General features: G+C 40.0%; 1 protein-coding gene across 2 annotated transcripts in view; it reads right to left on the bottom strand.

Annotated features, from left to right (window-relative positions):
* Positions 1-10,196, bottom strand: part of CARPA (Carbonic anhydrase-related protein A) — a 174,196-nt gene extending 164,000 nt beyond the window's left edge. For both annotated transcript variants that reach the window (XM_086917109.1, XM_086917108.1), the window contains exon 1: positions 8,936-10,196. In XM_086917109.1, the coding sequence (XP_086773235.1) occupies positions 8,936-8,990 (55 nt within the window). In that variant the 5' untranslated portion in view covers positions 8,991-10,196. The remainder of the gene's footprint in view (positions 1-8,935) is intronic.
* Positions 10,197-20,095: the final 9,899 nt, after the last annotated feature.

Genomic DNA, 20,095 nt, shown 5'->3' on the forward strand with positions numbered 1-20,095 from the left:
ACATTGATTTGCACAAAATAAATATAAATTCGTATATTTGTTTTGTCGATTGTAAACCTATCTGTTCTTCTAGGTTGGCTCTAGAGTTTTTTTTTTTTTTTTTGCAACTTATCGTTTAAATATAATCTCCGATCGCTTGTTTACCCGTGATTTATCAGGAGTAAAAACAAATATTCGAGAGTCTGTCTCGCTTATTTCCAAACTTTCCATCCAAACCACCGAATTATGCACGAGTACACCAATCACGCAGAATGAATGGGAATCGAAAAACAACTTCTCCTTCGCAAAAACAAAATTGCAAGAGGGGAAATAAGGGAGAATTCGAATTTGACACCCACCAACGATTCTATAAATTGGATTCATCAATTATTGGTGCACCGGGTGAATTAATAATTTTGACGTGAACCGCTGGCTGAATTATACAGGATTTTGTGGAATGGATAAAGAACAGCGATTTCGTAAATAGCGTTTCACGTTAAATAAATACACACGCGCGAGTATTAAAATTTCATTCGGGGTAATAATTTAAAAATTCGATACCAATATTCGATACCGTTCGATATTATCAACTCTAATCCTTCTAAATTTGCATGGATCAATTACGTGTCGTCATTAATACGCATTATTTGCGTACATTGGTTTCCCTTCCAATTTCTTCAGAGATTATACATCTACCAGGATTAATTTTGTTACGTCAAAATCAGTAGTACAAGTAAAAACTTGTAGCGCACAGAATCTGGCTGGTACAAGTTAATGAAACAATGAGAAAGAGTTGTTAAACGAGACAATAAAAAGGGATCGGGATAATTGAAAAATAAGAAAGAAATAGCGATTATGGAGAGTATAAGATACTCGGAGGGAGGAGTGAAATCGCGAGGAATTTCAAAGATTATTTAACGTTGCGGGCAATCAGTGATGTTCACCGGAAATCCACGCCAATCCGTGCGCGTCACGGATGCCTGAGAATGGCAACGCGATCCCTCGAGTGTCCTCGAGTGCTCCTCGAGCCGGGAGAAGAACGCTGATGCAACCGCTATTTATCTCGAGCCAGACCCGGACCATTATCATTTCAAATTGGTAAGGCTGCACACAGGCCTGCGCGAGGCAGCTTCGAGCCGCGAAGAGAACTCGGGATAATAATCCCAACATTCTTTCGCGATGGCGACAAACTCGGGTGGATCCACCTTTTTCGCCCACGACCAAGGATAAAACGTGAACAAAATTTCTGGACAATTTATCCGATATATATGCCTTTCCTTCGACGAGAATTTTAATCTCTTCATCTTAATACTAGATCTGCAAATTCTTGTACACTTATTCCTATCGCGTCACGGTGGGCAAAGAAGAAATATTTCTTGGAAAGAAAAAAAAAAAAAAAAAATACTGAAAAATATATCGTACGCACATTTTAGGAAAAGTCATAAAGTTCGATAGCGATGTGATAACTTTGAATATGTTTAAATATATGAGAAAGTTTGAACACGGTCAATTTTAGCGTTAAATCGATCGATTTAAGATTGAGAAATAATCTAATCTAAGAAAAGAGTGGTTTTGCTTTGCATTACCAAAAGTAGGCAACCAGGAAAACCAGGGAAACGACTGGAAAAACAAGCGACGAACTCTCTATCCGTTTCTTATACAGTTTCTCGATCGAAGCTTGGAAAAAGGATGGCATCGCGAAACTTTCCAAGGAGCCTTGGATGCCTCCAAGTCGTGTGTTTGCGCGGATGCAATTAACGCGGTCGAAGGGATATAGTTGTTTTCCAACGGTTGAATAATTCACGAGGAGGAGGAGAGGAGGGGGGGGGGGAAGAAAGAGGCGGGACGACGCGTGGGAAACGAGGAACGCCTGTGGCGACGCGGAGCGCCGTCAATCGCGTTGATTGACGCATCGAGCCGACGGCGAATAACAATTTGCTCGAAATAACTGACAACCGTACTCGTCGGCCACGGCCGATAATGAATCAGGGCAAACATTCTGCCAACTATCGCTTTCATCCACCCCCTCCTTTCCTTTTTCTCGACCCAAACCATCTTTCATCCCGCATCTTTTAATGCTGCTCTTATTTTAGAGACGCGTCCTCCCCTCCTTTGGTTTCGTTCGCTTCGATTCTGATTTCGTTTCTCACGCGACGAGACGTGGAACGCATTAGAATTTAAAGAAACGAGGCTTTTTCAAACGAGGAAATACCAGTACGAACGACGCAAGTACGTGTTCGAGACAAGAAAGAAACTGGCGTGTGTGTTGCAGACGGAGGTAGTTCACGCTTGGGTCGAGCCTCGTTTCATCCAGGCCCTCGTGTAATTACGAACCGATTCCTGTTCGATCGAGTTACGTAATAAATGGAGACAATTAGAGAGACAACCTTGTCCCGAGGTGAAACGTTTACGCAAAGATATGGGCGTTGCTCGATGATCTTTTTTTAATTACGATATAATGAAACGCGAAATATAAATAGCGCGAAAGAAGAAGTATTTCTCGAAAAGTTTCGGAACACTTTCGGATCTCGAAAGTTGAAGTTTATCTCCGAAGGATGATCGAAATGTTATTAAGGGCTCGGATAGTTTTATATCCTCGGAGACAGAGACTTTTCTTACTAGGAGTAATATACTGCTGAAGAAATGGCGATGGATCTTCGAGCATCGAACTTTGTACCAACGTAAAAATAAATTTCTTTTCCCTCCTCCCTCTCCTCCTTTTCTTTTCTCTCTCTTTTTTTTTTTTTTTTTAATAACGATCACTTCAAAGGAGGCTCGTTCGTTTCTTGTGAAAATATTTCAATACATTAAATTTATTATATTTCTCGTCGGATCGTTTGTGAACGAAAAATTAGGGACAATTAATTGATATAATTATAATTCTACGAAATTTTCGAAATTTTCGAGATAAAAATTAAAGTTCTTTATTACGAGACACATTGAAAACTTGGAATTGACGAGATCCTCTGAGGGAGATATATTGCGTAATATATTATGCAATATATATTTATCGCAAAACACACGCGATCCTTGGTAAAACTGAATCGCAATATTGTTCATAAATTTTTAAATTTTTATCCACGTACACGACTTTGACCATGCGATATCACCACGTGTGAAAAACTTTTAATAACCATATTAATTCTGAATTTTTTTTCACTACAATTTTTTTCATCCTTTTTGGCAATTATTTCGGTCGAAATCGAAATAACGAACCTCTACACCGATGTTTTTAATTTTTTTTTCCCCCCTTCCTTTTTTTTTGTAACAAAACTAATTAAATTTTTAATTTTTACAGCATACAATTAATTTTTACGATAAAAATTTTCATACAGACGAAATAAAATATTCCGATAGTTTTATCTATTCAAAAAAAGGGGGGAATATTTTTAAAATAGAAAAAAAAAAAAAGATCAAAAATACTCCGCAATTAATAACGAAACTCTTCATCGATCCATCGATTTCCATCGATAAAATTTTACAATACAATTTTTTTCCTCCTTGTTCAGAGGCAGATAATATGATAAATATAATAATAACGATTCAACACAACAACAACAATCAATCTCTGATTCTAGAATGCCGAAAGACGCAACGGAATTTATCATAGTCGAGTAAGTTTTCACGTGTTAGCGAGCGAAATTCTCAGACGCTCGCCTCATTCACGCAGATTACGGGCAAAGTCGTAAGACAAAGCTATTACGTTCCAGACGGTGCATCGTTCGCTTGTTTGTTTGATTGCGTTTCAATGTATAACGCTGACACGCGTTTCCTTTCACCGGAAAAGGATGTCGGAGGAGGAAATCGGAGGCATCCACCATTCGGTTTTAACTTCCAAGTAGCCACCGCTCGAGTTTATAACTTCAACTTCGTTTCTTCCGTTTGCGATCAACACGTGAAATATTCCCCGCTAATTTCATTCGTTTCGACGTCGTGTCAACATAACGATTAACTCGAGTATACTAAAACAATTTCACGCGATGGAGGAATAATTCAATCGAGAAGCATGTTTCAACGGGAAAAATTGTTAATAATACGATTCACTCTTCTTTAGATTCTAAATCAACATTTGAACACAGATCGATTCGATCGAGCTATTAACGATTCCGTTATTCCGAAAATAATTGCCAAAGATATCTCGAAATCTCGATACCGGATCTCGATACGAATTTTTTATAGAATTCGTAGATATAAATAGAACGTATATATCCATTGAGCGAGGAAATCGGGACACATTTCCACGACGAGAAAGAAGAAACCGATTATTAATTGTAATATTCATGGAAGAATCGCGTGACAATCGAAAAAAAAAATACGATCATCGAGAGTGAAAGAGATCCGAAAAGGGATCATTAAAAAATCCTCTAATTGGATCATTCGATAAATCCTTACCGATATATCGAAGCGAAAGGATCACAAAAGGATCTCGTTATCGAAATTCCACGATAGATTGTAGTCGAGCTCTCGTTTACTTTCTATCAATATCATCAATATCGCAGAAACGTTTATACAATTTACATTGAAAATCTCTCCCATAATTAACCAAATTTATTAAGATTTCTTCTCAAGATTTCGCGTTAATCATTCGTTGTGCGTCGAATCGTGCGACATTTTTATTATGTAACGGCGATTACATCCGGATTCCAAAATACGCGAAAAAGTTAATCCGCTCGAGATTAACACCTGATGGAGGTACATAAACGGAGGGGACAGAGGAGCGTGCGAGTGAAATGGAGGCACGTAATCACATTAACGGGCAAGTTAACGTCGGTTTAGGCGGCATGAAAAGTGGGCAAGAGAGATTACAGATACCTAAGTATCCGCGTGCTCTACACCGCTCGAGGGCCCTCTTCACTTTTTTTTTTTTTTTAAATGCAAATACTACGTCTTAAATATTAATGTGCTTAGCGTAACACTTTTGAGGAGAAGGGAGAGCGATTTGCTCTCCATGGAAAATCAGCCCCGCTACTTACTTACACGCCACGCGGTTTATTAAATTACTTGTGAAACGTGCCTTTTCCCGATGGTTACATCCACTTTATATCCTTTATTAAATTGTTATTTAAATTATTTTAAATTCGCATAACGCTAAGAGTTTTTCATCCCTTGTCGGGATGAAAAGGATGTACACGAGAAATTTATGGTCTAATAAATTTTCTTCCCCCCTATTCCTTATTTAAAGAATATATCGTTACAGCGAAATATTTTCTATTCCAAAATTTCCTATTTACTTCTATTCTAGTAAAGCAAAAAAAAAAAAAAAAAATTCTTCGACAATCGATCAACACAAATCCTGAAACAAATACGAAAAATTGAAAGAAAAAAAAAAAAAATTCGCACGCGTGAAAGGAGGGGGAAAAACATTAATTCGGCGAAGGAAGAATTACATCCGTTTCCGGAAATTCGTGAAAGATCAAAGCGATGTTGAATCTTTGAGGAAGCGAGGGGGCGGGGAGGAGGGTAGATAGCCCGATCCCGGGGAAATCGAGAAAAATTTACTTCCTCATTTTCGAACGGATACGCGATACAGTTTTAGAGCCCTCCCCCCTATAAATATTTGCCGACCGCGAAATATTTGGAAACATCGTAACGACCGCGATATTTCGGTAAATTTGGCAAGTATTCCGCGGTTCGGTTGGCATCCGGGTCGATCGCGCGGGATTAATAAAAATAAATCTGAAGATTACCGCCGTGCCGCCCATCGTCTCGCCCACGTCTCGCCTAGATTGATTTCTGTCGTGGTTATCTGTTCGTCCATCTCTCTCTCTCTCTTCTCCTTTTTCCTCTCTCTTTCTGCTCTCTCTGCAAATGGACCGACGCTTTTTTTTTCGGTCGTGTTCTCTCGTGCTCGTGTATTTTTTGAGAAAAATAAACCGACGACGGATAAATTACTTTGCGTGTCGTGACGGTACGTAAGAATTATTGGTCGGAATAATTGTTAAAATAAAACTTCACTCGTGTGGGGTGAAATTTAAGGGGGTGGTCGATCGATCGAAGTTTAGAAAATTTGTATAAGAATGCAGTCGGGCAGTAAGAAAGAAGAAGGGATTGGGAAATTTAATTGATTTGTTTAACTTCGGTGACACTTTGGTGGTGCTATTCTTTGCTGTTCTCCCTCTCGGCAAACACATGATCAAACGCGCCAAGAACTTAATCCTCCTCAAAATTACTCGGCAAGGTGATGATCCTCTAATTATTCCCTAATAGTCTGGCCTCAAACGACGTCGCAATTTTATCTCATCCTTCTCTCTCTCTCTCTCTCTCTCTCTCTCTCTCTCTCTCTCTCTCCTCCCCTCTCTCCGCATCGAACCACTCGTTCGACTTTAAAGCTGTCCTGTAAACGAAACGAGACTTAATTCCGCAAGCAACGAGCGAGCCTTCCATAAAACCAACAACAATAAAAGCGATGAGAAAGAGAGAGAGAGAGAGAGAGAGAGAGAGAGAGAGAAACAAAGGGTGAATCGAGACCAACGGGCGGATGAAATTAAACGGCTCGAATCCGGGTACATATTTCATTAAACCGAGTAATCTTGTTTATTGCAAGATCGCGTTAAATAATTGAACGTAAACAGCGTCGATTTCTCGTTTTCTCAATTTGCCTAGGAAAGGGGATGATTCGGTTTAAAATGGATCTTCCGCGCATTCTCGAATTCGTGGAAAATGGTGGAAAGTGGTGGAAGCGAGAGAAAAAAAAAGAAAGAAACAGAAAAATTAACGAGCGTAGATTAGTTGTTAGGCACACCAGAGGAGGAGAGAAACAGGTGGAGAAACGAACTTTTGAAAAAATGCTCTCGCTATTTCCAAATTCGTTCCAAAGCGAATCGACATCGACCCGTTTCCCTCTTGACGAAGATACCGCACCAGAGAGTTGAAAGGGAGTGGAAGAGTATAAAAAGGAAGAGAGAGAGATGAAGAAAAAAAAAAATTCTGAAACAACCCGTTTTGATTTTCACTTTCACCTTCCTAGACACCTTTTTTTTCCACCGTCCATCCATGCATACACCTCTTTTTTTCTTTTTTTTTTTTCCTATTTCCCTCGAACGAAAGCTCTGTTAATTCGCGCGTTGGCCTCCCTTTTTACAATCCTTCTTTTCTTCGCCCATCTCATCTGCTCCCCTCTTTTTCTCTCCCCCCTCTCCCCTCGCTTCGAGTCGGCACGCCACGTAAAATCTGCCAACACGTGTACAAAAAACGACACGCGTTAAACGACCCGCGGCTGTATTCCACCGTTCTATTTATTTATTTTTTTTTTTTCCTCTCCTCCTCCTCCTCCTCCTTCCAACTATGAACCGGCAAAACCCCCGAAAAATCTCTTTGGGAACGGGCACACGGCTGCTTTAACGTCCACTCGACGACTTAACGTCCGTAATCTAGCTTCACTTAACTCTCCCGTGACGCTCCCTTAACCTCTCTCCCCTCCCCCGCCCTGCCCTCTTACTACTTAGGCTCGTTCCTTCGAGGATTAAAGGATCCTCTCCCCGTCTCTTTTTCGCAGGCGGACCATGGTTTATGGATTCGTGCTCTCCAAACTCTGGTTGAAAATAAATAAATATACACTTTGTCCCGAAGTTTGTCTTTTCCCTCTTTTTTTCTTTCTTTATTCGCGGGATGATTCGTTTAGACCGGAAAATCGAAGGTTCGAAAAATAATTGTTTACTTGAAAGTGGAAGATAAATTTTGAAAGATTGGAACGAAAGTAGAAATATAGAGTTGAAGTTAGTTAGTCTCACGGAACTAACGGAAGCGAGATATCTGATAATTGATTTGGAAATGAGGGAAATTGCAATCTTTCTCTCGTAATTTGTGTTTCGTCTTACAGTTTGCTCGATTGAACGGGAATGGAGAATAAATTTCTTACGTTGTATCACAAAAATTATAAAAATAAGCTAGGGCGTATAGCTTGAAAATCGAATTAATTTAAACGGATTGGAAATGGATTAAAATTTTTTTCTAACTTATACAGGAACGTAAATTGCGCAAAGTTCCGATGTCCTTGAGAGTCGACAGGATTAACCCTATTCCTCTCCTCTCTTTAAAGTCAGATTAAGCGGGCTATACCCTTTTTCCCCCGACTTTATTAACTAATTTAGAGCAAAGCGGGGAGGAAAGGGAAAAAAATAGTTGGCGAAAAGTTTTGGTTAAATGGTGGCTGGGTGCAAACTTGCCTCCCTGCTTTTACGACACTTTCGAGCTCGCGTTCCTTCGTCATACGGTATATAAAAACAATCCCTGCTCGATCCCCCACCTCGACGAAGTTCAAAATCGTAATGTATATGGCGGATTCGTATTCCTTCCGCATGGATGAAAACAGATAAACGGATAAAATTCCGCTCGAATATTATAAATTCGCGTGATATTGTTCCACAATTCGAACCGAGTTTCGAAAATCGTCATATCGTCGAATTTTTGTACGAAACACTTTTATCTCATAAACGAAGAAAATTTGGAACGATACTTTGCTCGAGAAGAATTACGTTTTTCATCCTTCGTTACTTCAATCAATCGTTTGTTAATTAAAAAATGAAATATTCATATCGTTCTAAAAAAAGACTTTGTAATTCTATTATCGTTTGAATTAGCAATTTTATCTCGTGAAGCATTAATTTGTCATTGTTCTAAATCGAGATTGAGAGAGCACGATGACTTATGGATAAGAATGGACGTATCATCTATTATTATCGTACGGTATGCGTACGTGATGGGATCGAACGTGGTAATAAAACGTGTGAAATATGAAATAATACATTTATATACGATAGCTTCGTTGAAACTCCGATTTCCTTAAAATCGGACTTGGAAAAATTTCATTCGATAATTTTCTTTCATTACACTTCCAATCGTACCACTCGATTTCGAATACTACATTTTCCGTTCTTCTGTTCCGATCACGGATTTTTACTCGAACTCGAGGAGGACGCGAGAACTCGAACTACGAAAGGATAAATCAAAGACTCACCGTTGACGATAACGATGACACCCAGCAGGCAGAGTAGCAAGTGTCGCAGGCACATCTTCTCTGATAGAGATCACCGAAAAAAAGGGGGGGGAACACGCGAAAAGGAATTCTCACTTGCTCCTCTCGTACATCGTTTTTCAATCCCCCTGATGCAAAAAGCCTCCCCTTGCCCGTTCTCGATTTGTCTTTGACGATCAGTCGGCCAGGGACAGCCGGACGTTCATCGCGATCCTGCCATTTGTTCTCATCTTGCCCGAGAACGATCTCTCCGTAAGAGGTCCGTAATGCTTGTACGCGTTACTTTCCTAAAAGCGAACGATGTCAACGATCGAAGAGCGATCAATAAAGATCGAACGACAGACGAGACATAGGATCACAGTTGCCCGAGAATAGACTCGGGCCGACAGATTCGACAGCGATTCGAATACCCCCCCGTTGAGATCCGTGTTTTCGTCTTTCTCCCCCAAGATCGATCGTATCCCTTTTCTGATTTTCCCTCTTGCACAACTTGCGGACTTCCAGACAGCCCCAACCCTCAGAGATATAATATCTCTCCCTTGCCACGCGGATCTTCGATCTGGTTGTTTGTTCCTGATGACGTCAGCTAGCCAGAAGCTGTCCCGCGATCCTTTGCGAGCTTCCCTTAAGAAGCCAGGGACGAATCCCCTCTCGAGACACGGTGATCCCGACGTTTCAACGTAATTACCGCAACCGAAATCCTGCAAATTTTAACGAACAATGCCCGTCGTCCGCCTCGCCCGCCCCCTTAAACACCATCCACCAGTTTCATCCTCTTGCATCACCAACAATCGAACAACGATCGAGTTTCAACGATCCTCTCGTTGAACTCGCTCAACGCCCGTAATATCAATCGCGCGAACCGAAAGTTTCTTCCGACCGGGTTTGCTCGATCGATTATTCTCGAAACTCCTCCCGTATACGATACGGGATTCCAACGAAGGCAGAAGGCGGAAAGGGAACTCAAGCGAACGAAAGCACTCGTAGAAAATATCGCCACGGGAAGGGAAAAGGTTGGGAGGAACGCGACGAGACCACTTCCGGCCACGGCGGGCTCGCGGCGCTTACTGAATCTCTCTCGCGGCGCTCCTCGAGGGTGACGAGCACGTTTCTCACCCCCACCATTGGCCGCCTGGCCGCCACACGACAGGCCGCGCGGCGATCGGCCGCGCATGCGCGCCACCACCAGCCCAACCGTGGTTACGCGCCACTCGTCGTCCCCGTCGTTCGCGAGCGTCGCGATGCCTTTCAAGAAGCGGACTGACTGTGAGCAGCGGCCAAGGCGGACGTTTGGTGGGGCGAGAGAAGAGAGAGAAAGCGCAGCAGACACACGCACACACACACGGGGCGGGAACCGACTTGCGGCGCAAGTTATGACCTCAAAGGGGTCGTTAACGAGCGCCCGCCAAATTAGTATAACGGCCACTCCTCCGCGATATGGAAACAACCCTTTCTCTCTCTCTGTCTCTTCAAATTTCTTGGGGGCTGGGTTTCGAAAGAAGAGGAGGGAGACAGGAGGTGTTTCCGGTAAAAAAATCGGTAGAGGACGATTTTGAAATTGATGAAAAAATGGGACGAAGTTGATTTGTTGAAGTCGTTTAAGAAAGAATTTTTTGATTCGACGAATCGGGGAAATTTTTATCGTGTTTCGATAAATAAAGTTTTGTTAGAACACGTCCTGGTATTGTGAGATGTATTACGCTTATCACCGGTCGCTTTCATCTATTTCAAATGCATTCCGCATTAATATTAACGGTAAGATTAATATGCGATATACGTGGCAAGATCGAAAGCACAAAGAGACTCGGTAACTCGGTATCTACATCAAAATTCGCATAGTGATGACGTATGCGATATCAATATGCTTTCGATGCACGTGTCGAGTCACGTTGCATCAAAGATTAAGAAGATGTAATAAAAATACACGAATATAAAGAATTTCCAACCCATCCAATTCTAACCCATTATTTCGACGTTATCATATATATCTGTATAATGCAATCAAGAACCAAAAATTTATTCAAATAATGGCGAAATTTTCACCATTATTTGAAACGTCAGGATTTCACTATTGGTCACTTGCTACAAGAAGAGAAGAGGTAATGCGACACGTTCGAACATCATTAACACGTTCGTTCTCGACAGGATGCATCGAGAGAATAATGGACGCAGAAAAATCCGCAAGCATCAACACTCATCGACGATCGTTAATTAATCTCCTCTATGCGATCTATACGATCGCGTATCAGGAAGTAATGCAACCTATCCGTATACTAACGAGCTGCGCGTCATACACGATCGATATAATTAATAATTAGTTTCTCCGTATCAAAGCAGTATCGCGAAACCCGCTGTCTCTCCAGAGACGTAAATAATTATTCAATAGCTGCCACGGTATAAGCCGTAATCAACAACGTGTCAATCTATAGCTCGTTTAACAGAGAGACGCCCTTTAAAAGACCGACTGCCTCGTGTATCGGAAACAGAAAGGAATCGAAGTGTCTTTATTTCCATTTGTTCTTCAACCTCTGTCGACGATCGAGGTATCGTGCTGCCGAGCATATATCAGTATTATTATAATTTTTGAACGTTTGTATATTAATTTCTTGTTGTAAGAAAATAAATTCTTTAAATTTAAAAAAAAAAAAAAATACAATCTCGAAAGTGTTTTTTAAATTGGAAAAAGATCAATCAAGGAAATCAAGTTCACGTTATCGAACTCTAATAATAATCTCTTATACTCTTTCGTTCCGCGTTTCGACTCTTTATATTCCATTGAAAATCTTTCGAATCTTCTTTTCGCAAGAACTTTAAATTTCGCTTTACGCTAAAAAAAAAAAAAAAAAATCTCTCTTCACCGACAATAGTCACAATATATCGCAATAAAGGAGCTCTAAATCTCTCCTCTTTGGAGAATCGAAAGATCATTCCCCCGAGTTCTTGGCCTTCTCGATCGATCTTTCGAGGGACGAGCACTACGATTTAACGAGCAATAACTGGGTGAAAACAGGCTTTCAGATGAATTCGTTGGACGGCGAGGAAAAAATTCAAAAAAAAAAAAAAAAAAAAAAAAAAGATTTTTTTCCCGCCGTGCTTTGATCCTTCAAAAGCAACCCCCCTCATTTCGATTCTGTTTTACTTCGCCCGCATATCGATATTCACCCCTTCTCGCGCCCCCGCTCCTCCCCCCTGCTTTTTTCATCCCCCTCCCTTCGCTTCATTCGCGTCTTTCGGCTCGACCAATTTTCGGCTTCGCGGAGAACGTGAAGGCAAGCAAGGGTGGAAAGGGTGATAAAGGAATCGTGGAAAAAGAGAATAACCGCCCCTCATTAACCGCTGCTGGTACCTCTATGGGGTGGAGCTTAAAGCCTAAAAGAGGGTAAAATTTCCCTGTCCAAGCTGAAACGGATTTCACTGGTCCACAGATAAATCTATTTCCAGTACGATCCGATTGAAACTTTTCTCTTTTAAAGGATATTATCGTTAAGTCCCCTACCATTCGTGTATCTCTTCTTTTCTTCTCTCTCTCTCTCTCTCTCTCTCTCGCTCGCTCTTTCTCTCTCGTTCTTTCGTTTCCTATCTACTTTTTTTTCTTTTTTTTTTCTTCTTTCGAAGAGATTTCGAGAGAAGTGATAACGATCCTTTGTTTCGTTTGCTGATTATGTTGAAAAGATATTGTAAAAGAGTCGTAGGATTTTGGGAGGAAATATCGATAAATGGATTGAATTACCTTGTAGGTCTGACTATACGCGTTCCAATACCACTGGCAATGTCACTGTGAAATTTTTATCTTCTCGAATAAAATATTTCTTTTCTTTTTTAAAAAAAAAATAATACATTTGATTGGAACAATTTTTTAAACGCGTAATTACTGTTTCCAGGATTTGATTACTCTCTTCGAATATTTTGCAATATTTTTTTTTTTTCTTCAACTTCTTCTCTTTTGATGTAACCTAATGTACGAATACGAATATTTTAATTTTATATTCGCACCATATATAGTGTATTTATGTGAAAATTGTTGCATTTTATTTAAAATATACATTTCCCTCGATAATATAATTAGAATATCGAAATTATCGTCTCGTAAAGAATATTTGGAAATTAATAAAATACGTATCACGTCATTGGAAAAATCCAATGCGAAAAGTATCTTCACGTCCATAAAGTGGTCGGTATTTACCGTGTGACGTTTATTTGCATGCATATTGACGGAATAAATTACGAAATTATAGCACAAAACCGAATCCAGTGATATTCCCTCGAAACAAAATATACTAAAAAAAAAAAAAAAAAAAAAAAACATACTGATTTTAAATCATTTATTTAAAACTTGCTTATGAAAATGTTCAATTTTAATTCTCCACCAATCGTTCGATCGTTTTAATCGTTCATTTTCACGCACACATCTAAAATCGTAATACGAATCTGAAAACGATTCCTCATGCAAAAACGAAAGCCTTCATTTTTTGAAAAATGGAAATCGACCATACAATTTCCATCACAAAGTTCCATGCATACGTTTGAAAAATGATAATTAATTAATTAAATATTTCCATAAATGCAAAAGGAAAAGATTTTTTTTCAAAACGAAACCTTTCTTTGAAATTATTCCATTCCATATTTTTTTTTCTTTTTTTTTTACTTTTAGAAATCTCCTCTTTTAAAATTTTTTCAAATAAACACTCCTAATTTATCCGATACACTGCCAAAGAAGCGTCAATAAATAACCTTTAATTTGCAAATAAATCACGAATACGCATTTTCCAAATGTTTCTTTAATTTAGAAAAAAAAAATTACGACATCTACTCACACCTAATTTCACCCGATACCTGGAATTCGACGCGGGTCCAAAAAGTAATCCGACCACCAATCATCCAATCATCATCCGCACGTTCTACTTTACAGAGCAACGCAGTTCATCTCTCACAGGTCGATCGGGATATTCGCATCATCGCCTCCGGATATTTGTTAACGGTGACAATAGTTTAACCGTAATTTAAACGATCGTGGAAAACGCGTGACAGGCGACAAACGCGTATGATGTAATAACTTGCGGGATAAACCAAGAACCGTCCGCCGTTTAATGGTTGTAATAAAGAAGAAAACGCGGGTGTGAATTATTGAATACCGCGTGGAATTCACGGTGAAGGGTTGAAAGAGGTTGTTCGAAAGCGAGGCCGTTAATAATGAAAGGGGCGCGTTCCCGGTGTGTGTTTCGAGTCGCGGACCAAATTAATGTTTTAAACGAGAGAACCAACGTCGCTGTTGTCCGTCCACTTCCTCGCGCGCTTCTCGACTCGCCGCCGATAATTAAAAAAACGTACACGCGACTTTTCGAACGATCCAGCCACCGTGCAAATTGGACGATACGAAATGCTAAGAAGAAAGACGAAGAAAAAGATAAAGAGAATCGAGTAAAATATTTCTGAAACTCGCCAAATATCAACGTCGATCGATCCTAAACGTTGCAATATTAAAATATTCTGAAACATTTGGTCAGAAGCAGGAACGAGAATCCCTCTTTAATCCTCCGACTATTTCATCCTGTTCAACATTTCTATCACCACGTCTCGACACATCATCCTTATCCTCCGCTTATATTATCCAATTCATCACCGCGGTTCGATTTATTATTTAATTTTAATTATTCGTCGATATTCACAGCTCGATTTAAGCGCAAACACCGCCCATTTCCCCTTCCCTCCCCTTCCCCCCCCCTTATCGGGCATTATTCCCCGCCACACATATGCGAATTACCGTGGCCTGGTACCCGGATAAACCGACCACCCCGTATAACTGTCCAAGTTTATCCAGCGTATACCGTTCGCCAACGATTATTGTGACAATTTCATTTCGCATTATCCAGCCGAACGGCCAATGACTCTATCGGCGAAAACTACGTCCACGTTTCCAGCCCCCCCCCTCCCCTCCCCGGACGTGTTGCGTTCGTCCCCCCTGCCTTCCCCCGCTACGAGGCGGCGGCCGCTACACCCAGGCCCAGGCTACCGCTCGCTAAATTTCCCTTCGGGACATGTTTCGCGCATATCGAAATCCCATTTAATCGAAATTTCGAATGAGCCGCGCGTACGCCGCCGATCTTGCATTTGCAAGGAGCAACGAGGAGGGGAGGGAGGGAAAAAAATGGATTGGAGTGGATTGGAAATTTATTCGAGGAGAATGGTGGAACAGCACAGATAAAGGTAAGAGGAAGTAGTTCGAAACTAGATTTTATTTTTGGAAAATAATTAGTTAATTTAGAATTAATTTAGTCAGTTAGTTAGTTTGTATGATGGATAAGTAAAGTGATTGAAGCGAGATTGCGAGTGTTGTAACGTTGAATCGAGCACAAAATGAGTCGAGCAAGTAACGGTTAAGTAGAATAAGCTAGCGATAATACGGACAGATATACGGTCGGCGTATATAAGTAAATACGTTTAGTCGAATAGTAGGATGTATTTCTATGGATTGGGATTAATTCAGGATTAGATATATTTAGCACGATTTGAACTAGATTCGATATTGTTTCGAAATAGATTCGAAATAGGTTTTCGAACCAAATAAGAGAGATTCGGTTTGATTTGATTAAATCTATTTCTTTGGAAGATTACTTCTATAAAAAATACTCGGAGTTCCGGCAACGTTCTCAAGTATCTCAAGTTCATTGCTCCCTTGTCAATCCGACAAATGTACACACATGCTCGAAAATTAGTCGAACGAACAACGCGGGAACGTGCGTTTATGCGCCCGTTTAATTCGATATTTGGATCAACGGTTAAATTGACATTCCATCGTTGAACCGTTGATCGTTGATCGCGGCCCATCCGACAAAGAAATTAGATTCAGCTTGACGCACGGATGAATTTCTAGCATCGAATTTCTCGCTGCAATTAACGATACAACGTTTAAAGGCGGGCTGACGTATCGTTGACCGAAATTCAAAGTAAATAAGGTATCAGTCAAACTGGCGTTTCTACCGCGTTTCTGACCGCGTCAGCTTTCAAAATTCTAGCTGAAAGAACTAATTGGATCCCGAAATATCGGATTGAATAAGCGGGCTCGAATAAAACTGTTCGCCGAAACGAAATAATTACCTCCCGGACACGTTTGTTCCGCGTGTCCGTTAACTATGCAGCGAAATTTTGCGGTCTCGAATCCTTTGTCCATCCTCGATTCAATAAAGAAAATACACTTTGTGAAAAATTGCTGAGCAGCTGAGTAATTTATTCGGCTCATACCGTCACCATAAATATACACGTACATCATTGTAAAAGAAGAAAAAAATTGAAAGGAACAAACTGATTGTTGTTGTTGTTATTAGTGAATAATTATTAGTGAATAATCCGTTTCTTTTACGTATACCGCGTAGAATTTTCGTTTTCGAAAAAAAATTCATTCCCCTATTATATCCCTAACGGCAAGCCGTTTAAATATTCGTAACGTTAACTTAGAACAAAATTAAATAATACGCGAGAAATTTCTCTCGAAATCGATAACAGCCATCCCAGAAGGGGAATAATTAAACACGCGAAACAACACTCGCTTTCTTACACTCTCCAACTATTTTCGCATCTTTTACCAATTCAAGAGGCTAACTTCTGAATCCTCCCCGTTATCTGAGTTACCTTTACGAAATAAGTATCTAATATACAGAATGTTCTTCGTACACCACTGAATATCAGTTACCATAAATCATCCCCCTAACTTCCCGAGCAAAATACCTCGCGCGCATACACCTGCAACGCTTGGAACTTGGAACCAACAGTGTCACCGAATACGAACAGATCCTCTCGAGAGAACGAATGCAAAATTGCCATAAACAGAATTGTCCCCCCCCCCTCCTCCCTCTCCGTCTATAAGAAGAAAAACCTCTCCGTTCGAGAAAAAAAAAAAAAAAAAAAAAACAAAAATCCATCGTACGTACGTGCGAACCGATCAACGATATTCACTCACGATGTCGAGGGGAAGAAAGAAGAAAAATTTGAAAAAAGGACAAGGAAAGAAAAACAAAGCATTGATATTCGTCGTGCACGCACAACACACGCACGAAATTCGTCGAAAAAAGAGTTGATTGCCTATCAGCGGCGGGCTACGATAACAGGTGGACTGTTATGAGAATAAATTCGCGGAGGGTGGAAAAATCGGCCGATTTTTCAGCGCTCGTTACACCCAGGGATTCGCGAACAAGCAAATCGGCGGTTTCCGATCGTCCCCTTCCGATTACCCGCCTCTCGATTATAACCGCGCGGAAAAGGAGAGGAGAAGGGGGGAATAAGAAGAAGAGGGGGAAACGAACCCTTTCCATCGACCGATCCATTTTTTTCATCTTTCGCACAGCCAAGAATTTTTCAATATTCGCTACACTTCCCTCGGGATGTTACCGCGTATCGATATTCCATTTCGTCGGGGCGGAATCGAGCGACCGTGGCGACGCTGCACAGATCACCGGCGAACAAGGATGGAAGGGAAGAGAGCGAGAGAGAAAAAAATAAAGGAACGCGCTGAAAGATGTGACGAGACCGTCGTTTACCTTTATCGCCGCCCTTACCAGCCGAGTCGTTATATGAACTGGCACCCTTAACGCTTGCCTCCTCCCCGTGGGGAATTTATTCGGCCACCGAAATGGCGCTACTTACGGCCTGTCGTCGATTGAAACCGGGCCTCCTGCGGGCCTTCCTCTATCGTATTAAACGGGGATAATAATCATCCTTTGCTCGAGGATCCTGCCTTTATTTCGAACGATTGGTATCTCGATCTCGTTGGGATAAAGTTTTTGATGTTTCGACAGGTGTTCGTGTAATGATCGGTGAGTGTTCGAAATCACGATGATTTGCTAATAGTTACTTCGAAATTTTTCTTTTAGAGATAGAATGATTTGAAATGGGACAATTTCATTTTATCATTGTTAAATAAAGCGAAATGGGATATTTATATGTAACAGCGCTTGTAAAAATCATTTTTAATTTAATTACTTTAATCGAAATTTTCAAAATTTTTTAAATTGAAATATTTTATTGTACGTACGATCTAAAAGTAACGTCTGAACGACTAAAAAACAAAAAAAAAAAAAAAAAAAAATATTCCGATATGGAATATTTGAAAATGAAATATCATATTAATTCTTCTGATTCGAATTTAAAAGAATTTTCCGCTTTTTATCCTATATCTATTTTTAATTATTTCCAACCGATGAAATAATAATGTTTTAAGTATGAAATCGAATCCTCGTTCCCATTTTTTAACCCGAAATGTTGGGAGAATATATTTCGGATCCCGGTTTATCGATGCCGGTGCAGAAGGGACAATTCGAATGAATAATTCGAATATTTGTTGCTTGCCTAGGGATTCGTATTCAAATTCATGCGCCCGGGTGAAATTTTTCGGACGGAGAAAAGTCGCCGTTCTCGCGAATGACGCTGGTCATTCGTCCAAATAAGGGAAATTTTTTTTTTTAATTTAAACTTCGAATAAACAGAGAAGGGGGGGGGGAGAGGGAAAAATAAATTTTTATTAAAATTCTTTCAATCCTTGGCAAATATTCGATAATCATTGAGAATAATTTTTAATAACAAATTTGCACGAATTCCTATCCTTTCCTCCTGATTTTTCAACATTTCACATTCGCATGATTGAACACTCTGTTTTTCAATGTTTTTTGAATTTCGTGAATAGGGGTATATTTGTTTTTAAAAAATTCTTCGTGAAAATATTCCCCGTGAAATTTGTTTGCGAAAAGGTGAGCGACGCGTGATCATCGTATAATATAATTCAATGGTTAAATGAAGAAAAAAATTATAATGAATTGAGAAGAAACGGGGAAATTGAGATTTTTTTCTTAATCAATCGAATAAGTACTTTTAATCCAGGTTAATATTTAATCCAGATTTTTCTGCCTCTAGCTCTTCCTTTAATTTTCTTTAGAATATTAATTCGAGAGATTTATGGTTTGCAATACGCGTTTATTGTGTATATACAAATAATCCGAAATTAATATAAAACGTCCATAAATAATTAACGCGAAGCAAGAAACCAATCAAGTTAATCAAATTTAAAATTGAATCAATTTAACAATAGCCTTGCTAATTATTGTTGCGTGATATTTACAGATATGACAAACATTTATAATTCTCATATAACCGTTCCGTCTATATATATATTTCTCTATTGGAAAGTTAATTAAATTTTAATTGCATTCATTTCACGGCAAATAAAACGATACGTACGTAGTTACGCGCAACGTTTAAACTTTCGAACGATAATCACACAGTTGGTCATCCAATTATTCTCACGGATCACAAAAATTTATAACTTACAAATTTTTATCATTTAATCATACCAACGCAACACAATATTATCATTTGATAAATTCGTTTCATTTCCACTCCTTTTCTCCTTCCCCTTTCACCCCTTTCATTACAATGCAACGCTGAAAACTCTAACGAAACACTCTGAAAATTTTTCTAAAAAATTGCAACATTTTACAAAATTATCCAATCCACTACATCCGCTTTTTTTTATCTTCCTTTCTTCCATTACTGTATTCCTACTCCAAAAAATACCGCTAATAACATCCCTGCAAACATCGACACGCGGACAAAAAAAACCTAACGACGAAATATTCCAAATGCGCATAGGAAAAAAGAAGAGAGCGCAGAGAGAATCGAGGGACGATCAAAGTTGTCTCGGCGGAATTCGGTATAATCGAGCACAATGGAATCAGGCGGAGGTATCGAGAGGAAACCGAGAGAGAGAGAGAGAGAGAGAATTCGCGCGGAGGCGGACAAGTGGGTGAAAACTTGGCGGGAGAAAGCCGTCCGTACGTCCTGGGACGCTTTATCGACGCGGAGAACCGGCCAAATCTCTGGGGAACGTGCTGGTGCTCCTCTCGAAAAGAGGCGGATGAAGGTGGATGGAGGAGGGTTGGATTTTTCTTCGCGGCACGCAAAGCGTGCAAATTAGAGTGGCGAGAGACGGCAAAGGGAAAGTTCTCGGCCTTTCTAAATTCGGAGGCTCGAAATATTAAATTATCGCGCGGCCAACTTTCAATTTAATTAATGCCAATGGAAAAGCCCGGTGACCCAAAACTCGGCCGCTTCGCAGTTGCGGTTCAGAGATATCTTTTCAACCCTTTTTTCTTCCTC

The sequence above is a fragment of the Apis florea genome, unplaced genomic scaffold (assembly GCF_048593485.1).
Source record: "Apis florea isolate Af1SG1 unplaced genomic scaffold, ASM4859348v1 contig_3811_pilon, whole genome shotgun sequence".
Lineage (NCBI taxonomy): Eukaryota > Metazoa > Arthropoda > Insecta > Hymenoptera > Apidae > Apis > Apis florea.